Here is a 19,945-nt window from a genome sequence, read left to right as displayed (position 1 = left end):
ATTCTTGTATTTTTTGGTTTGTTTTGTCTTCCATTTCCTGCCTTTTCTGGTTTGTTCTTTCTTCCATTTCTTTTATTTTTTGGTTTGTTCTTTCTTCCATTTCTTGTATTTTTTGCTTTGTTTCTTCTTCCATTTCTTGCATTTTTTGGTTTGTTTTTTCTTCCATTTCTTTGAGGGATTTTCCTATATCCTCTTTTAGGGCCTCTATCATTTTCATGAAAGTGGTTTTAAGGTCATTCTCTTGTGCTTCATTTTCATTGGAATGTTGGAGTCTTGCTGGTGTGTAGTATCTAGAATCTGGTGGTGTCATATTTGTTTTTCTGTTGCTGAGTGTGTTTTTGTATTGTCTCTTTCCCATCTCTTCTTCTCGTGGGTGCAGAAAGAGCCCCTTACTGGTCTGGTGGTTACGTGACCAGAGTTGCTTTTGGTGGGTGCTAGCAAGTCCAATACTCTGGTAGTTCTTCTATTCCTTGTCCTGGTTCTGGTCCCTGGACCCGCCTGAAGAGCTGGTCCCCTGGTCTCCCTGGATCCTCTGGTTTCCTGGACCCACTGGAACAGCCGGTTTCCTGGTCTCCCTGGCTCATCTGGTTTCCTGGTCTCCTTGGTGGGAGAGGAAACCTGGAATCTGGGGTGCTTGGCTCCGGCTGGTATTGAAAGCTCTGTGCAGTTCCCAGGTGATCCCCAGGCACTGGAACACTGGCCCAGATGCAGGGTCTGTTTTACCTGGACCGTCGGAACAGCTGGTCCCCTGGTCTCCCTGGTTCCTCTGGTTTCCTGGACCCACTGGAACAGCCGGTCCCCTGGTCTCCCTGGATCTACTAGTTTCCTGCGATTTTAAAATTTCTAAAGTGTCCAAGTCATGACCTGGAGTCTTAAATCCAACTGTCCAATTGTAGCAAGTGTGCAAAACCATAGCTTTTCTAATTGTACCTGTAATATTTGAATAAGCCAATTAAATGAACTCACGTTTGTAAAAAGAAATAATGGTTTAGACCAATGAAAAGATTGAAACAGAACTTGAAATGCAACAGGAAAATCATAAATTGCCCAATATTAGTGTTCTAAGATTCAGTTTTTCCAAAATACAATACCAATATACTAAGGTTATTATGCAATGGCAACCAAAGGAAAATATCTAAGGAGGTTAGTTTCAGATGGTTTTGTTTTCATAAAAGAGTAGGTGTTTTTTTCTGTCATTGTATTCTCAGTCAAACAAATCTATGTACAGAATGGGTGTGACTAACTAATACAAAATGCATATTTACTTATGCTTACAAATTTGCAGTTAGAGTCAATTAACATGAAATGTAGGAATCCTTAGACAAATTAGAGGGAGAAATTTTTTTGTCAACTTTTAATACTGGGTGATTGATTCTATTCAAGGGTTGACCTCTCTCTCTGTAGTCTCAGTCTAAACTATAAAGAGCTCATGAGCTTCAGAATTTAATAAAGGAAGAAGTGTAATGATGCTGTCAAATTCTAAACATAATGTATAGAAAATTACAAATATAATTGTCCTCTCTACTTCTAAGTTTCAAGGAAACTTACCAGTCCTACCCTTGAAGGGACATTAACAGTCACTCTTGCTACATACACAATACCTTTAACACTCACCCTGGCCAGGTGAAGCCTACCTTGTGAGTAAATAAACTTCTTTTTCCTTATTCAGTGGTTCCTCTAACAATCAGGAGATTAATGAATATCAGATTATTACTATCAGGTTTCTCAGTCAATGAGTGAGAATATTTGATTCAGAACTTCTGTTTCATATAAAACTGACACTGGGCCGGGCAGTGGTGGCGCACGCCTTTAATCCCAGCACTCGGGAGGCAGAGGCAGGCAGATCTCTGTGAGTTCAAGGTCGGGCTGGACTGATAGCCTCCAAAACAATACAGAGAAACCCTGTCTCGTAAAAACCAAAAAAAGAAGAAAAAATGGAACTAGAACTTTCAACTACTCAGTGTGAGTATTGTAGGTATATGCAATTTATGTAAGGTTTTTATTAAAGTTCAAATTTTGTAGAAGTGTAATATTGCTTTTTAAGATACATGTGTAAATGAACAGGCAGATAGATGAATATAAAAATAAGCAATCATACATTTCAAACAAGACAGTGATAAAAGTTCCAAGATAATTCCAAACAGTGCTTCCTTAAGCCATATTTAGATAAAATTTACATCCTTGTAAGTGCCTTTCTAGTAAGATTATTGAGAGTCATCAGGTATTTTATTGAAGAATTTAAATGTAGAATTACAGAAATTGAAAAACTGTTCACAGACTATAGGATATTCCTTGAATATCTAACATGAAAACTTCCATGCAGAATCCTGCGAATTTCACCTTAGTGACACTTTGTGGAAATATAGTACTTTTATCATCTCCAAATAGTGGAAAAGCAGCAAATATCATTTCAGAAATATTGTTAAGATCTCCATAGGAACTCACAGTTGAAACACACCTGTTAATGTTAATTATGTTAATGACATAATTTTAAAACAGAAATGTTCTTAATTCTAATTTATGTCTCTTTATTTCCATATCATTGCCTTTAAGATGAAACTATATATTGTAATTATAAAATAAAAGTTTTAGAAAATCAGATACATAGCATATATAAGACAATAATTCTTTCAATATTTTATTGAGAATTTCATTTTTGATTGTTATACTTACATCACTCCTCCCTCCCTCCCCATTGTCCAATTCTCCTGTGTGTCTCCTACACTTGAAAATTCATAGTCTATTATTCATTAATTATCATGATTTCATATGTATGTATACGATTTTATAAGTATAGTCTGATGAGATCATTTTGTTTTATTCAAGCTTATTTAGGACTGACCTCTAGGGATTGGCTAACCTATCAAGTAGTGTATCCCTGGAGAACACTGATTTTCTCTCTTGCAGCAACCATTAATTGTCAGTAACTCTTCCTCCAGGAGTGTAGCCTTGGGAGAATTCTCCCATGCAAGTTGGCATGTCAAAAGGTGTTATATTTTAGACCTGGTTGGGATTTCATGGTTGCTACTCCTCTGTGATATATAAAAGACTCTTCCTAACAGCAGACATATTGTCCTTGTTCTCAGGCTCTTAGAAATTTCTGACTCTTCTTCTGTGATGTGCCTTTAATAGCCATTCTCAATCTGTTGGTCATGACCCTTATGGGCATTCATATCAGATATGGGGCATATCAGTTATTTACATAAGGATCCAGAACAGTAGCAAAATTGCAGTTGTGAAGTAACAATGAAAATAATTTTATGGTTGGGCTCACCATCACATGAAGAATAATATTAAAGGGTCACAACATTAGGAATATTGAGAACCACTGACTTAGAATTTGATATGGCGGCTGCATTATAGATGCATTAAATAGAATAAGACACTCCACAATGAATTATTTTCTGCATTCTGACCAGTTGTGGCTTTCTATAATCATCTCCATCTTCGGCAGAAAGAAACTTCTTTGATGAGGGTGAGAACTATGCTTTTGTGTGGGAATAAGGATTAGTATTAGAATATAATTAGAAGTTATACTGACTCAGTGAATTAGTAGTAGTTTCTCTTCTACTGTCCATGGCCTCACCAGCCATAGGTAGCAGGAAAGGTTTACAATGACAGACTTACTTCTCTACTATTGAATGCGCATTAAGTTCGATTTCACAACTATTTTTACTTCTACAGTATATGTGCCATTATTGCATCTTACAGGATATCTTGTTATTCATATGTTAATAATTTATAAGGCTTTATCATAATTGGATTGTTCCTTATAGAGGAGGGACGTAAGTCATTCAGTGTAAAAGCACATGACTTGTTCAAATAGTGATTGAGATTAAAAATAAGTATGTCAAAGAGAAGTCAACGATCCACATTTGATGCATGATATCCCTGTGGCATCTTGGAAGCTAGCCTGCATTTCACAACACCCACTCATCTGCTGAAGACTGCTGCTCAGGATGAACTTTGTCCTTTCCTCCAACATCAGTCAAAGGTGGAATGAAGGGAATCGTAGCATGGTGTCTTCTTTTATTCTGTTGGCCTTTTCAGAATTTCCATACCTCCAGGTGCCCCTGTTCCTAGGTTTCTTGATCATGTACATAGTTACGGTGTTTGAAAACCTTGGTATGATTTTTATCATCAGGATTAATACCAAATTCCATACTCCTATGTACTTTTTTCTCAGCCACTTATCCTTTGTTGATTTTTGCTACACCTCTGTAATTGCACCTAAGCTGTTAGACCTCTTGCTTGTGGAAGACAAAACAATTTCATTTGAAGGATGTATGGCTCAATACTTTCTTGGGTGTATGTTTGTGATTACAGAAATGTTTATGCTAGCAGTTATGGCCTATGACAGGTTTGTGGCTGTTTGTAACCCCCTGCTCTACACTGTTGCTATGTCTCAACAGCTCTGCTCACTCCTGGTAGTAGTTACTTACATGTGGGCTGGAATCTTTTCCTCTACTCTCACATATATTCTTTTGCAGCTATCTTACTGTGGACCTAATGTCATCAATCATTTCTGCTGTGAGTACTCTGCCCTACTTTCTGTATCTTGCTCGGATACCTCCTTCAGCCAAATGGCATGTCTAGTCATTTCTATGTTTAATGAGGCTTGTTGCCTCCTGATTATCATCACCTCCTATGTTTTCATAGTTGTCACTGTCATCAAAATTCCCACTAAAGGGGCCCTCCGAAAAGCATTCTCCACCTGTGCATCCCACCTCACCGCTATCGGTGTCTGTCATGGAATTGTTCTTCTGCTATATTGTGTGCTTAAATCTAAAAGCTCACTGTTTCTTGTGAAAGTAGCCACAGTTTTACATAGCATGGTCATCCCTATGTTAAATCCCCTCATCTACAGCCTCAGGAACAAAGATGTTAAAGAGACTGTCAAGAGGTTAGTCTACCTAAAATGTATTTTTCATTCAATGTAGCCAAATATGTATCAAATTATTTTAATAAATATATTTTATATATTTCATTGATAACTTGGGCTATTTCTACCAATAATGGAATGGTATTTATTGAGGAAGTAGATTGTACACATAAACTTTACATCTACAATAAATAAACCTTAGTATGATTTATTAAATAATTACCTATAAGAATAAGAAGTAAAGGAAGGAAATTATCATTATGTTCTTCTCAGAATTTAGTATAACAATGTGGATATTTAAGACAACAGAACATTTAAAAAACAAATATTTCTTTGATTTTTAGAAAATGTCAAAGGAATTGATTGATATTTATATTGAGACTTGAAGAAAGATCATATAGATTGTCTCATTTAAAGTTTATTCTAACCATTTAACAAAATCCAAAATGTGCTGCATGAAAAGTATGAATAAAATAAGATGCCATCCTAGAGCCTTTATCCAGTGGCTGATAGAAACAGAGGTAGACACCCAAAGCTAAACACTGAAGTGAACTCCTGGAACCCAGGAACCCAGTTACAGAGAGGGAGGAGTGATGAACAAAGGAGTCAAGTGCAGGCTGATGAGACCCACAGAGGCAGCTGACCTTAACTAGGGGAGCTCATGCACCCTAAACTGGTGACTGAGAGGCCAGCAAGAAACTGATAGAGACCCCCTGAATGTGTGTGTCAATTAGGATGCCTTGGCAATCTGTGGGGACTCAAGAAGTAGATCAGTATTTATCCCTGGTGTACAAATGGACTTTGGGAGCCTATTCCACATGGAGGATGCTCTCTCAGCCTGGACACATGAAGGAGGGCCTAGACCCTGCCCAGGATGACATGACAGACTTTTAAGATTCCCCACAGAGAGCTTCAAGCTCCCTGCAGATTGGAGGGGGGGATGAGGTAGGGGATTTTGGTGGTTGGTGGGGGGGCGGGATAGAGGGGACAGGGAGGGAGCTGGGATTGACATGACAAGCAAGCTTGCTTCTAATTTAAATAAAATAGATAAAAATAAAATACTTATAGTAATGTAAGATATAGAACCTATTTCATGTTTATGAGTGTTATACCTTGAGCTACATGACTGCTGTGTCTTGCAAAGTATGTACTGTAATGGAGCTGGGAACTGAATGGAGTATGGCTTTCATTCTTGGAACAGAATGTCTTCTTTCAGAAATTATGCTGACTAGAACTCTGCCATTCTTTGTTCTATATTCTGCAGTTATTACTTGCTTATGAAATAGTCATGCTTTATCATTTGTAAAGGAGTGGACTCAGAGCTCACCAGATGATCATTTTACATAATTCTTCAGTTTTTACATCATTAAGGGATTGATGGGTGATGGATGAAGAAGTGTGTGTTTTCTTTAGGGATGCACGTCCTGAGAGTGTATTCATGTGACAGTATGTGACCAGATACACATGAACATATATGCATAACTAAGTGAACTCAGGGAGTAGGGATATCTGAGGGACATAGAACGAGTTGGGGAGGAAAAAGAATATGATCCATAGATATCACATAAAATGATTTTTATTGAATAAAAAACAGAGATTTCACTAACATGCAAAAAAGGGGTACATGATTTTGTGAGGGGAAAGTGACAGGGGGTGTTAGGAGACAAACAGCAATGAAAAGAGGAAGACTTGATCAAAGTACATTGAATGCTTGTATGGAAATTGCAAACAATAAAACAGCTCCTAATTATGTTCTGTGAGAAATATTCTTCACTTGTTCCTCCTGTATGGTGTTGCCAGCAACTTCCATTGAATAGGCTTCATTTTTAACAAGGTATTCTGTAATGATATATTTTTTCATGATTTATAAAGATTGCTTGAGGATTCAGAAAGAAGTCAGTCACAAGCCATAGAAACCAGGCACACACCTTCAATCCAAGCAGCCAGAATCTTGGAGGTGGTGGTACATACCCTTAATTCTAGGACTCAAGACTAAGAAGTAGGCTGATAGATACATAGTGGAGGGCCTAGGTCCTGCCCCAAATGACTTGACAGACTTTGATGATCCCTAATGGATGGTCTCACCCTCCCTGGGAAATGGAAGGGGATGGAATGGAGGGGTCAGTAGGGGACATGGGAGAATGGAAGGAGAGGGAACTAGGATTTATATGTAAAATAAGATTGTTTCTAATTTTTAAAAATATACTTTTTTAAAAAAAGAACTAGGCTGATATCTGTGAGTTCAAAACCACCCATAACTCCACAAGACTGATCCAGTCTTAAAGAGAAAGAGCTCACACAAAGATGATGTCAGCACCTGCTATCACACACTTTTGATCACAGCATTAGGGAGGTACAAAAGACAGGAGCAAGGTCTCAGTACCAGGCAGGCATTCATTGTTCAGCCACCTTGAGGATAGAAAGACATCGAAGTCTAAGGATTCTCCAGCCATGTTTAGGAGAAGCAGCAGAATCAGTCCATTCAACCTGAGGTAGTGGTAAGCGCTAGTGGCCCCCTATTTTGCATTTCTGTTCTTCAGCTTGAAATTGGAACCCCAATATCAGTCTCTGGGTCTTTTTTAAATTTGTGTTGCAGTCCTCATACCTTGAACTCTTATCTATTGGTATTGCATTTTACCTCACTGTGAGTCTGCTGTTGGGTTCTTTACCTACAGACTAGAAAACAAGAAAGCATCAGAAAATTAACCAGCAAATGTCTTCCCAGTGAGTATAGTGACCCACCTACGTGCACACTGTCATACAGCTTACACTCCTGCATTTTCCTCATGATTTTTAATGAGTGCTGTATATTTCTTTGATACTTACTATATTTTCTTCAAATAATGGGGCCATATTTTTAGAAAGCTGTCACATATTTTATATTTTATATTTAACTTTGGATATTACATATTTTTATTGTGAACAAAGAAGATTATTGTAGTATATGCATTATTAAGTACCAAAAGTTTTTCATTTAACTTTGGGGGAATTCTCTACTTAACTTTACTAACTTTTCCCAAAAGTGTCACCATGATAAATACCAGTTGTCAACAATGTGTATCTATTCAACCAACTTGTCCTTCTGATTCAATTGTCCAAAACTTTCCCAGAATTACTTTTGCAAAGGATATGCTTGCATCCAACTTCTTGTCTTCGTGTAACTACCAAAGTCTATTGAAACCTATATTAGTTTTACACGATCACTTGTAGCTCTAAGATATCTGATACCATATTCTGGATTCCAGGGGAAGCTGCACTCACAAGTTTACAAACCAATTTGCAGACAAATACATAATAACATTATTAAAAATATAAAAAACTTAAACATGCATATTTTCTTAAAATATTTCAGGGTTAATGTGCTTGAGGGATAGTGATGGAAAGGAGTCATAAATTATGATTTTTAATAATATTTTAATGATGATACTTTTCTTCACTAGAAAGCTATGCAACATTGTTTACTACAATATACTCAGTTGAATGCAATGGCTTACTTAGTTGTATTACAGCTAAACGTCAAGAGAAGTAATCAATAAATAATTTGAAACATTTTTTAGATTTTTGGCAATATATTATCTACATTTTGAACAGTTTAATTGCTACTCTGAACACAAATTCTTTTACTTATTGAGAATAAATTATTGTATTTATTGAAAATAAACTCTTCTTTCGTATGCTACATCCCAACAACACTTTCTCCCCTCTCCATTCCTCCCACTCCATCTCCCACAGATCCTCTCCCACTCTGTCTCCTTTCAGAAAAGAACAGGAATCCAACAGACAGCAACCGAACACATCAATAAGACAAAGCAAAGTCCTGACACTGAGGCTGGACAATGCAATCAAACAAGAAGAAAAGAGTCCAAAAAGCAGGCAATGGGTAAAAGACATTTATGCAGAGGAACTTGTGCAGACCCCTGCATGCACGGTGCTTGTTGCTTCAGGCTCCTGGAATAAATATGCACCTTACTTACTTTATTCAGAAGGCTATATTACACTCTTTTCTCTCCGTCTTTCACAGGATTCTCTGAACTCCAAGGGTAGGAATGAAATGGAGACATCCAGTTTAGGCACGGTCTCCACATAATGCCAGGCTTTGGATTTCTGCATCTCTTCCACCTACTTCCCTATGAGGCCTTTCTTAAGATTATTGGATAAGGCACCAGTCTATGAGTATAGCAGAATATCACAATAAATCATTTGGTTGATTTTTTTTTAGATCAGCTACGTTTGCTTCTATTCTAGGTATCTGGGCTATCTAGTCTCCGCTTCCTGGTTATGCAAGCAGTGTTGGGCATTGACTTCCTCCCAGGAGTGGTTATCAAATTTAATCAGACATTTGTTGAATATTCATACAACCACTGGACCACCATTATGCCAGGATATCTTCTAGGCAAGACAGACTGTAAGTCTGAGGTTTGGAGTTGGGATTGGTATCCAGATTTCTCTTACATTATCCTGCAGATTGTCTTCCTGCATCAAAGAGTCTAGAACATTCGGGCAAAGACTCCGTGCAGACACCAAATCTGTCTCTCAACTTTCAATAAAAAATGTGGATGTTTCCATTTTCTGGTATCTTCTTTGATTTCTTTCTTTAAAGACACAAAGTTCTTGATATACAGGTCTTTAATTTCCTTGGTTAACACTATCCCCAGATATTTGATGCTGTTTTTGGCTATTGTAAAGGGTGATGTTTCTCTGATTTCTTTCTCAGTCACTTCATCATCTGTATATAATAGAGCCACTGATTTTTTTTGAGTTTACCTTGTATCCTGCCACATTTCTTTCGCAGATTGTTAATATGGTGGATTACATTGATAGATTTTCTAATGTTGAACCATCCCTGCATTCCTGGAATGAAGCCTACTTGATCATGGTGGATGATTTTTCTGATGTGTTCTTGAATCCGGTTTGCGAGTATTTTATTGAGTATTTTTGCATCAATGTTCATGAGGGAAATTGGTCTATAGTTCTCTTTCTTAGTTGTGTCTTTGTGTGGCTTGGGTATCAAGGTAATTGTAGCCTCGTAGAAAGAGTTTGGCAGTGAGCCTCCTGCTTCTATTGTGTGGAATACTTTGAGGAGTATTGGAATTAGCTCTTCTTTGAATTTCTGGTAGAATTCTGCACTGAAACCATCTGGGCCTGGGCTTTTTTTATTTGGGAGACTTTTGATGACTGCTTCTATTTCATTAGGGGCTATAGGTCTGTTTAGATTGTTTATCTGTTCTTGATTTAGTTTTGGCAAGTGATATCTATCCAGGAAATTGTCCATTTCCTTTAAATTTTCAAATTTTGTGGAGTACAGATTTTCAAAGTATGCCCTGATGATTCTCTGGATTTCCTCTGAGTCTGTTGTTATGTCCCCTTTTTCATCCCTGATTTTGTTAAATAGCATGCTCTCCCTCTGTCTTTTGGTTAGTTTGGACAGAGGTTTACCTATTTTGTTGATTTTCTCAAAGAACCAACTCTTTGTTTCATTGATTCTTCTCAGTGTTTGTCTGGTTTCTACTTGATTGATTTCAGCCCTCAATTTGATTATTTCCTGGCGTCTGCTCCTCCTGGGGGGAGTTTGCTTCTTTTTGTTCTAGAACATTCAGCTGTGCTATTAATTCTCTAGTATGACTGTTCTCTAGTTTTTTCATGTGGGCACTTAGTGCTATATACTTTCCTCTCAGCACTGCTTTCAAAGTGTCCCATAAGTTTGTGTATGTTGTTTCTTCAGCTGATCTGAACAGGGGAGAGCTCTTGGATCCCAGACTGACAGTGGGAGGCCAGCATGGGACTGATCTGGACCCCCCCAAATGTGAGTGTCAGCAAGAAGGCCTGGGCAACCTATGGGGCCCTGAGCTGTGGATCAGTGTCTATCCCTGATATACAAACAGTCTTCGTGTGCCTATAGCACAAAGAGGGATGCTCTCTCAGCCTGGACTCTTAGGGGAGTGCCTGGACCCTACCCAGAGTAAAATGACAGACTCTGATATCCCCTATGTGGAAGGATTTGGCAATAGGGTGGGAGGTTGGGGGGAAAGGGGAGTGCGGGAGGAGGGGAGGGAGAGGGAACTGGGATTGACATGTAAAACAAGCTATTTAAAATAAAAAAAATTGAAAAAAAATGTGGATGTTGGCATTGATTCTTTGCATTGTTTTCGTAGTTTCTGTTTTATTGATTTCATCCCACAGTTTGATTATTTCATGGCATCTATTCCTCCTGGTTGAGTTTGCTTCTTTGTGTTCTAGAGTTTCAGCTGTGCAGTTAATTCTCTAGTGTAAGCATTCTCCAGTTTCTTCATGTGGGCACTTAGTTCAGTGAACTGCTTTCAAAGTGACCCATAGGTTTGGGTATGTTGTGTTTTCATTCTCATTGAATTCTAGGAAGTCTTTAATTTCTTTTTTTTTATTACTTTCTTTTACCCAGGAATGGTGCAATTGTGCATTATTCAATTTCCATGAGTTTGTAGGGTTTCTGCAATTTGTGTTGTTGAATTCTAATTTTAGCACTTGGTGTTCTGATAAGATGCATGGAGTTATTCCAATGTTTTTGTACCTGTTGAGGTTTGATATGTTGCCAAGTATGTGGTTTATTTTTTTAGAAGGTTCCATGTGTCGCTGAGAAGAAAGTATATTCTTTTATATTTGGAAGGATTGTTCTATAGATGTCGGTTAATACCAGTTGGGTCATATTAGACACTTTGATTCTTTGATAAGTTTCTACCTGGTATTCCTGTCTAGTGGTGAGAGTAGGGTGTTGAAGTCTCCTACTATAAGTGTGTGAAGCATTATATGTGTTTTGAGTTTTAGTAATATTTCTTATACGAATGTGAATTCCTTTGTATTTGTGGCTTAGATGTTCAGAATTGGAACTTAATCTTGGTAGATTTCTCCAGTCATGAGAATGAAATGACTTCCTAAATGTCTTTTGATTGATTTTACTTTAAAGTTTGATTTGTTAGATATTAGGATTACTACCCCCGCTTGTTTCGTGGGTTCATTTGATTGGAAAATGTTTTCCCAACATTTAACTCTGAGGTAATGTCTGTCTTTGAGGCTGAGTTGTGTTTCTTGTATGCATCAGAAGGATGGGTTCTGTCTCGAATCCATTCTGTTTTCCTGTGTCTTTTTATGGGCAAGTTAAGACCATTAATATTGACAGATGTTAATGGCCATTGAGTGTTCATTCTTCTTTGATTTTTAATGGTTTTTGTTGGTGGAATTATATGTGGAATTCCACCCCCTTTTCCTTTTGGCTGTTGGTAAAGTGGGATTATCTAATGCCTAAGTTTTTCTGGTTGTAGTTAACTTCCTTGGTTTGGGGTTTTCCTTCCAGAACTTTGTGTAGGGCTGGGTTGGTGGATATGTATTGCTTGAATATAGTTTTGTCATGGAATATCTTGTTTTCTCCATCTATAGTGATTGAAATCTTTGCTGGGTATAGTAGTCTGGGCTGGCATCCATGGTCTCTTAGTGTTGGTAGGATAACTATCCAGGACATTCTGACTTTCAGAGTTTCCATGGAGAATTCAGGTGTAATTCTGACAGTTTTGCCTTTTATGCTACTTGACCTTTTTCCTTAGTTGCTCTTAATAATCTTTCTTTATTCTGTATATTTGGGATCTTGAATATTATGTGGTCAGGGGACTTTTTTGTGATCCACTCCCTTTATTGTCCTATAAGCTTCTTATACCTTCATTGGCATGTCTTTTTTTAGATTGGGAAAGTTTTCTTCTATGATTTCATTGAATATATTTTCTGCCTCTTTGAGGTGGTTTTCGTCACTTTCTTCTATACCTATTATTCTTAGGTTTGGTCATTTCATGGTGTCCCTTATTTCCTGGATATTTTATGTTAGGGATTTTTCAGACTTAAGAATTTCTTTGGTTGATGAATCAATTTCTACAAGTGTATCTTCACCACTTGATATTCTCTCTTCCATCTCTTTTATTCTGTTGGTTATGGTTGCATCTGTAGTACATGACCATTTGCCCAGCTTTTCTATTTCCAATCTTCCCTCAGATTGTGTTTTTTATTGGCTCTATTTCAGTTGTCAACCCTTGCACTGTTTGAATTGTTTCTTGGAATTTTTGCTTTTCATTTTGTCCATTTGTTGCATTTTTTGGTTTGTTTTTGCTTCCATTTCTTGCATTTTTTGGTTTATTTTTCTTCCATTTCTTACTTTTTTTGGTTTGTTTTAGTTTACATTTGTTGCATTTTTTGGTTTGATTTTTCTTCCATTTCTTTGAGGAATTTTTCCCATATCCTCTTTAAGGGCCTCCATTGGAGGAGGAATATCACCAGATGTAGGATTAGAGTTTTTAAAGGCTCACACCATTCCCAATTTCTCTCTCTCTGTCTCTCTCTCTCTGTCTCTTTATCAGCTTCATATTAATAGATCATATGGGTGCTCTCAGTTGCTAGTACAGCACCATACCTGTCTATCTAATGCCATGTTCACCAACAGGAATAGACTCTTAATTCTTCTGAACCGTATATTACAAATAAAACTCTTTTTTTCAAGTTTTCTTGATATGGTGTTTTATAAAAGCAATAGAAAAGTAGATAGGACAGAGCCCATATCTACATATCACATACAAATAACATATAGTTAACTTATTAATATTTTAAATGTTGGATACAGATGTTCCATGTTATATTTATATATATGTATATGTATGCATATACATATATATGCTATATTGCAAACTGTATAATGCTTCATATGTCTTCTAATATTGAAGAATATAAACTAACTGAAATATTAGTGAGACTTAGTCTTTAAAGGGAATTTAGGATTCCTAAGGCCTTCTCAGAGACCTCATTTCTGTACCACTCTTTACTTCTATAATTCCTCAAACCATTTCTGGAAAAATTCTGTTCTACTCATCAAACTATAATGTCAGTTTTTGTTAGGTATGTATTACAGCTGTTCTGTCTTACAATTAATTTAGAATATAGAACATTTTTCATTACATTGGATTTTAAGACATTTTTCCAAGGACTTACAGATACTATGAGGAGAATTTCATCTGGGAAACGGTGAACACCTCTCTTCAGTTATCATTGTTAGCATAAAAGATGCTGTAATGGACTTTCTTTGGAACTTCAGCACCAAAATACTGACACAAAGAATTCTTATCAATATTAAATCTTGGCCTTAGGTTAGTCTTGTTGCCTCTCCTTCATAAAGTATGCCTCACTTCCTCCATGTGTCCTGGTGAATTTTGCTCACCTCTCGGACATCCCAGAGTTCCTGTTTCTCCTCAGAAGTCCAGCCTATACCCTCCAGCCTAGCCATTAGCCATTCACCTCTTTATTAAAACAGTGAGAACGTGCCTCGAACAGATGAAGTAAAACAGACACATCTTCACAGTGTACAAATACATTACTCCACAACAATATGTATGAACATTTTGGAAGTATAAAAGGCTACAATAAAATTTTCTTCAAGAAAATTGCATTCTATGCCAAAACATGTATGAAAATACCATGTGTATTTTACAAAATCAAGCAAGATAGTATATAAATAAGGTTGCAATATAAATTGCAATCTTCATTCATAAATATAAATTTCAGAAATCATGTAAAGATTTATTTATAATAATTCATTTGTGTCACTTAAGACAAAGTTTGCTGCTGAGCTAGAAGTTTGATTAATAAAATAAAGTATGGGTTCACATAAATAGTGTTGTATGAGATGGACTAGTGTTGTGATATATTGTTTATGATGTAATAAATCTACTACGAATCAGAATGCAAAGTTAGCCAGAGCCATGGTTGTCACCCAGTGGTGGCACACAATTTTTGTCCCATGACTAAGGACACAGAGGCAAATGAATCAAGGAAACCCAGGTCTCCATGAGAGTGAATCAGTCTAAAAGATAAACAGAGATCATGCCTTTAATCCCAGTACTAGAGAGCTATATAAGAAAGGACCAGCATCTCATATTATGGCCTTTGGTATTCAGTATTCAGGCAATTATTCTCCATCCATATTAAGGACAGAATTCTCTTTCCAGCCTTGGTAGAAGTAAGAGCTCTCTGGTGGTTTGACTGCTTTGATTGATTTTCTGATCTTCAGTTTGAACCCAAATATCTATCTCTTGGCTTAATTATTTGTGTTAGACATAAGGAGAGCAAACAAGTTAAAACATAACATTTCTGTAACTGTAAGCTAGGAAAGTTGCTCAGTAGTGAAAGTGCTTGCCTCAGTAGCATGAGGACCATTTTTTTATCTCCAGAGTCCATTCAAGTGCTGATAAGGCATGGCTGCCCACATATAACTGTAGACTGGGCTGGGGCAGCTAAAAGCAGGATTCGCAGAGGAAGCTAGTCAGCAAGACTTTTCATGTACTTGAGTTCATGGTTTGTCTGAGAAACTCTCCCTTGATCAATAAATGAAGTAGAAGAGCAATCAAGGATGATTCCCAAAATCAAACTTTATCACACAAGTATAAACACACATACACATGCACCCCACATGTGAAAGCACATACATACATACATGCATACATATCACACACAAGAAAATGAAAAAGAAGAGGTTTTTTTAAATGAAAACCTGTGGCTGTGCTTCTCTTTGTAGAAGAAGGATAGTCTATGAATCGTGTCTCTTAGACATACCAATCTGGTGATCTAAAAAATTAGACTCAGTATTGTCATTTTGTGAGATATTTGTATTGGTAGAAAATAATATTTGTATCTGAATATACTAAATAAATCACTGTTTAGTCTCCCACAACATGCATTGATAATAGTCTAAAGAAATGGTGTGTAGATTTAACGGTAACAAATTTATTAATGGGAGGGTATTTGTAATAGGGTTTTTTTAAACTAAAAACAAAACAGATAAAATGAATACATAACAAAGGAAAATTATTAGAATAGTTTATGTGGTATATATGGTTTGAGTATCTCTGAAACTGCTATGTGGTGAAATGAGATTCCTCCATAGTTTCATATATTTGCATGCCACATTGGAATAGCTGTGTCCTTGTTAGAGAAAATCTGTTGCTTGAGGTGAGATTTGAGGTTTTTTCCATATTTTTAAAACTATTTACACATGTCACTTTCAGCTCCCTCTCCCTCGCCTCCTCCCCCACCCCCAATCCTCCCAACCCCTCATCCCACTCTGTCTACCCTCTGCTCCCCAGGGAGGGCAAGGGCTTCCATGAGGGATTTTCAGTGATTTAACATTTTAAAACCCATGATTAGCTCAGTTTTACTCTTGGCCTGCTGACTGTGGATCAGGATATAGCTCTCTGGTATTCCTCCAAAGCCAGGCCTGCCTGCTGCTGTGCTCCCTGGCCTGATGATGTGGAATTAACACCCTGAAATTGTAAACAAGCCCCTAATTAAATGCTTTCTTTCACAAAAATTGCCTTGGTAATGGTATCTTTTCACAACAGAACACTGACTAAGACATTATATCTAATTGTAAAGAGGCTGGGAAGCTAGTAGCTGCTCAGACATGACACAAAGTCTCTCAACCATTCAAACATAGAGTCAAAGACCTTGGGGAATTTCTGCACAGTTACTGATCTTGAGTCCATGTTAAAACTCAGACTTGCTTTAGCACCAGTCAATGAATCAGCAGGGGCAGCAACAGGAAATGTGACATAATAACCTGTAGAAAGTCTGACAGTCAGCACTGGTCAGTTGAATTGTTCATGTTATAGTAGAATATAAGAGTTTGAGGGTGAAGAGTAAGGAAAGGCCTCAGATAGATGAAAAGTGGGAAAAGAATGAGAAGGGATTTCACACTGTAGTTCTGGCTAGCCTACCACTTCCTATGTAGGCCAGAATGTCCTCAGTCTCCCTAACACTACTAAATGCAAGGATGAAAGGAATGTGTCACTGCCCCTGGTGGAGACCCAGCATTGAACAAAAAATATTAAAGTGATAACATGCCTTTTTCATGTCATTGTGCCAAAAAGATGTGTTAGCTGCCTATCTCTAGTGACAGTAATGCTCATCCCATTGCTTAAACTAATGATGACCACAAGCCTCCCCAGCTCATTTGAATGTGAAACCAGATATGAATAAATATAGCTAAAACACGCTATCTCTGCATTCTTTTCTCTTAAAAATAAACCAAGATGAAGAAGGGATGAAGGACACCAAGAAAACACAACCCCCTATATCAACATGAGCTAAGCCCATATAAAATTGCAGAGGCTGACGTCACAATCACAGGACCGGCATGGGTATGTACCAGGTACTGTAAGTATATATTATGCTTCCCGTTTATTGCTTTTACGGGGTTCATGAGGGTGTGAATGAGTGGGACTCTAATTCTTGTGCCTTCTCTCAGCCTCTTTTCCTTCTCTTGGTTTCTTTTGCCCAACTTAAATGTGATAGATTTTGTTTAATCTTATTATATTATATTTTGTTATATTGGGTAAAATTAATGCAAACCTAGCCATTAGATTAAAATTTTGACTGTCATTTACATCTACTGGGAGAGGGAAAATCAGTTTCATTCAGTAGAGTGAGACTGGGTATATCAATTTCTCCAGTCAGGCCTCATATTCCAAAGTTGTTCAACATATAATAGACTTTACAGGTTTTTTTTATGTGCTTTTATTTACTAATAATTTGGTGGATTTTTTGTTGCTTTTCTTTTTGAATGCTGTTTTCTTGATTCTGATATATATTGGCTTTTTTGTGTGTTTTTCTAAAACACTTACATTTGGGTGGGTAGGTAGGAGAAAAGATCTGGAAGGAGTTGGGGGAGGGGAAGAATATGATCAATATTTATATAATTTTAAAATGTTGAAAATAATAAAAATGTAATAAAAAGGTAAAAAGAAAGAAAAACTGAAACTGCGAAGTTTGTTTTTGTTCAGTAAAAGATCATATATGATTTCAGTAATTGTGAAACCAGTTGGGGTGACAAACTTGATGATGTAATTTCCCCATGGAAATACATGACACAAGAGACAGCAGTCTAACTAAATGTAGTTGTGTAGTTCACTAGGGAAAATATCAATGACAATTATCTCCATTCAACGGTATGTACATAAGACTTACGCTTCAGCAGAGTTTATGTTGTGTGTGAAACTCAGGTTTCAAGTTTTTCTCTGTTTCTGACATTTATTTACATGCTGAAAACAAAATCTCATTTTGCTGGCAATTGTATTGCCATACTATTCCAGTTTTGTTAAAAGCCTCTCGCCTCTTACATTTATGAGTGTAAACTAAAGACTCTAAGATTCATTTTCCTTAAAAAGTTCTCTGATAAGTCAGTGAGAAGCTTTAGGTCTCAGGTGAGTGCATTCCACTTCCTTATCTTAAAATTCAGGTAGAAACATGAGGCATCTCACAGAGATTACTCTGACAACTACATATTTCTTTCTGTATGGCTAGTGATAGTGATTTTTGCTAACAGGAGAAGTTTACCAAATTTGCTTTATTATACAGAAACTAAAAATAATTATGGAGAAAAAAATCACAGCTCAAACTAATAGCATACTCATTAATATTACATTCAATCAAGGCAGATTTGATTTAAGCATAAGACTAATTCTAGTTTATTGCTCTTTAGAAAGTAGTTGAATGTTCTAGGCATAAAATACTAAGTGCTTTCTGCGTATCTTTTTGTTACGAGACTAACTTAATACCATTACAACTGTACACAATACTAATAGTCTGTTCAGATTGGATGGTACAGAGATGCATTAGAGAAAAGTAAACTGCACTTGAAGTCATGTTAATCCTGTCCTATAAATTATTGGGAACAATGTGGTCCTCATATACTCTCAATGTCTGAAGTCACTTATGCTGTGTGTGAATATGCAGAGTTACTGCAATAATATTAATGGGATTAAGCACACAATCTGAACTTATTTCAAAATATAGCTTAGAAAAGTGAACAAGAAAGAGAGAGAGAGATATATTTCTGCTTCATCCTTATGCATGGATCTTCATCCATCCTTCCTCATGTTGCATTTTTTAATTTTGTGGTCTTAATACTTTCAATCAATCATATTCATTCTTGAAGTTTGTCTCAATTATCAAGGAAAGGTTATTTATTTTTGACTACCAAAATGGGAAATTTTAATTGCTTAAATTTTTAATATGCTACAGACTATAATACGTCCTATATTATTCATTTTTGTAAGACATTTCTATTCTCTCTTTACGTCTATATTTAATTACCTCTCTATGGTGGCTAGTTTTATGTCAACTTGACATAACTTATTGTCTTCTGAAAGACATTTCAAGTTCATATGCCATGTATTGTTGATATGGAAGACTTGCCTCTTTCTGAAGCAAAACAGGAGAGGAATAGATTTGGGAGTGGGTGGAGAGGATGTGGGGGAAGAGGAGGTAAGAGGAGCAAGTGGGAGGCAAATAGGTAGGGGAAATGAGGAGTGAGGATAAAAGAAGATATGTAGAGATAGATAGATAGATAGATAGATAGATAGATAGATAGGTAGATAGATAGATAGATAGGTATATAGGTAGATCGATGACAGATAAAAGAACATTCCTCCACCAGGAGTGGTGATGCAAACCTTTAACTCCAGAACTTGTGAGGCAGAGGCAGGAAGATCTCAATGATTTTAAGGCCAAACTGGTTTACAAAGTGAGTTCCAGGAGATAGTGCCATCTGTTACACAGAGGAATACCATTTCACAAAAAGTAAAGGAAGAAAGACAGAAAGTAAAAAGGAAGTAAGGAAAGAAAATTCCTCCATAAGTTTGGGAAGTAGGTGACTTTGGGTGATTTTCTTAATCAGTCATTGATGTGGGGAAGCTCAGATAATTTTGGGGGTGAGTACCCCTCTATTGGTGGTCCTGGTTTGATAAGAAAGCAGGATTTGCAACCCCTGAGGGACAAACCAGGCTGGAAGCATTACTCATTACCATCTGCATCAGCTCTGACATCTAGGTTCTTGCCCTGTGTGAGATCCTTCCTGACTCTCTTCAATGATTGTCTAGGATGCAGAAATGTGAACTAAATAAACTCTGTTCTTTTCAACCTCTGTTGTTTTGTCACAGCAATAGTAACCCTAAGAAACTGTCTGTCTACCACCCTACCTACCTACTATATATCTATCTTCTATTA

The 19,945-nt window shown here is 36.9% G+C and overlaps 1 protein-coding gene across 1 annotated transcript; it reads left to right on the top strand.

Annotated features, from left to right (window-relative positions):
• Window positions 1–3,959: 3,959 nt before the first annotated feature.
• Window positions 3,960–4,940, top strand: LOC101842660 (olfactory receptor 5D14-like). Its single transcript, XM_005065007.2, has one exon. The coding sequence runs from the start codon at window positions 3,960–3,962 to the stop codon at window positions 4,938–4,940; it is 981 nt and encodes a 326-aa protein (XP_005065064.1).
• Window positions 4,941–19,945: the final 15,005 nt, after the last annotated feature.

This window comes from Mesocricetus auratus, unplaced genomic scaffold, assembly GCF_017639785.1.
Source record: "Mesocricetus auratus isolate SY011 unplaced genomic scaffold, BCM_Maur_2.0 Super-Scaffold_100004, whole genome shotgun sequence".
Taxonomy (NCBI): domain Eukaryota; kingdom Metazoa; phylum Chordata; class Mammalia; order Rodentia; family Cricetidae; genus Mesocricetus; species Mesocricetus auratus.
The sequence above is the reverse complement of the archived record's forward strand: the minus strand, read 5'-3'. Positions and strand labels throughout refer to the sequence as shown.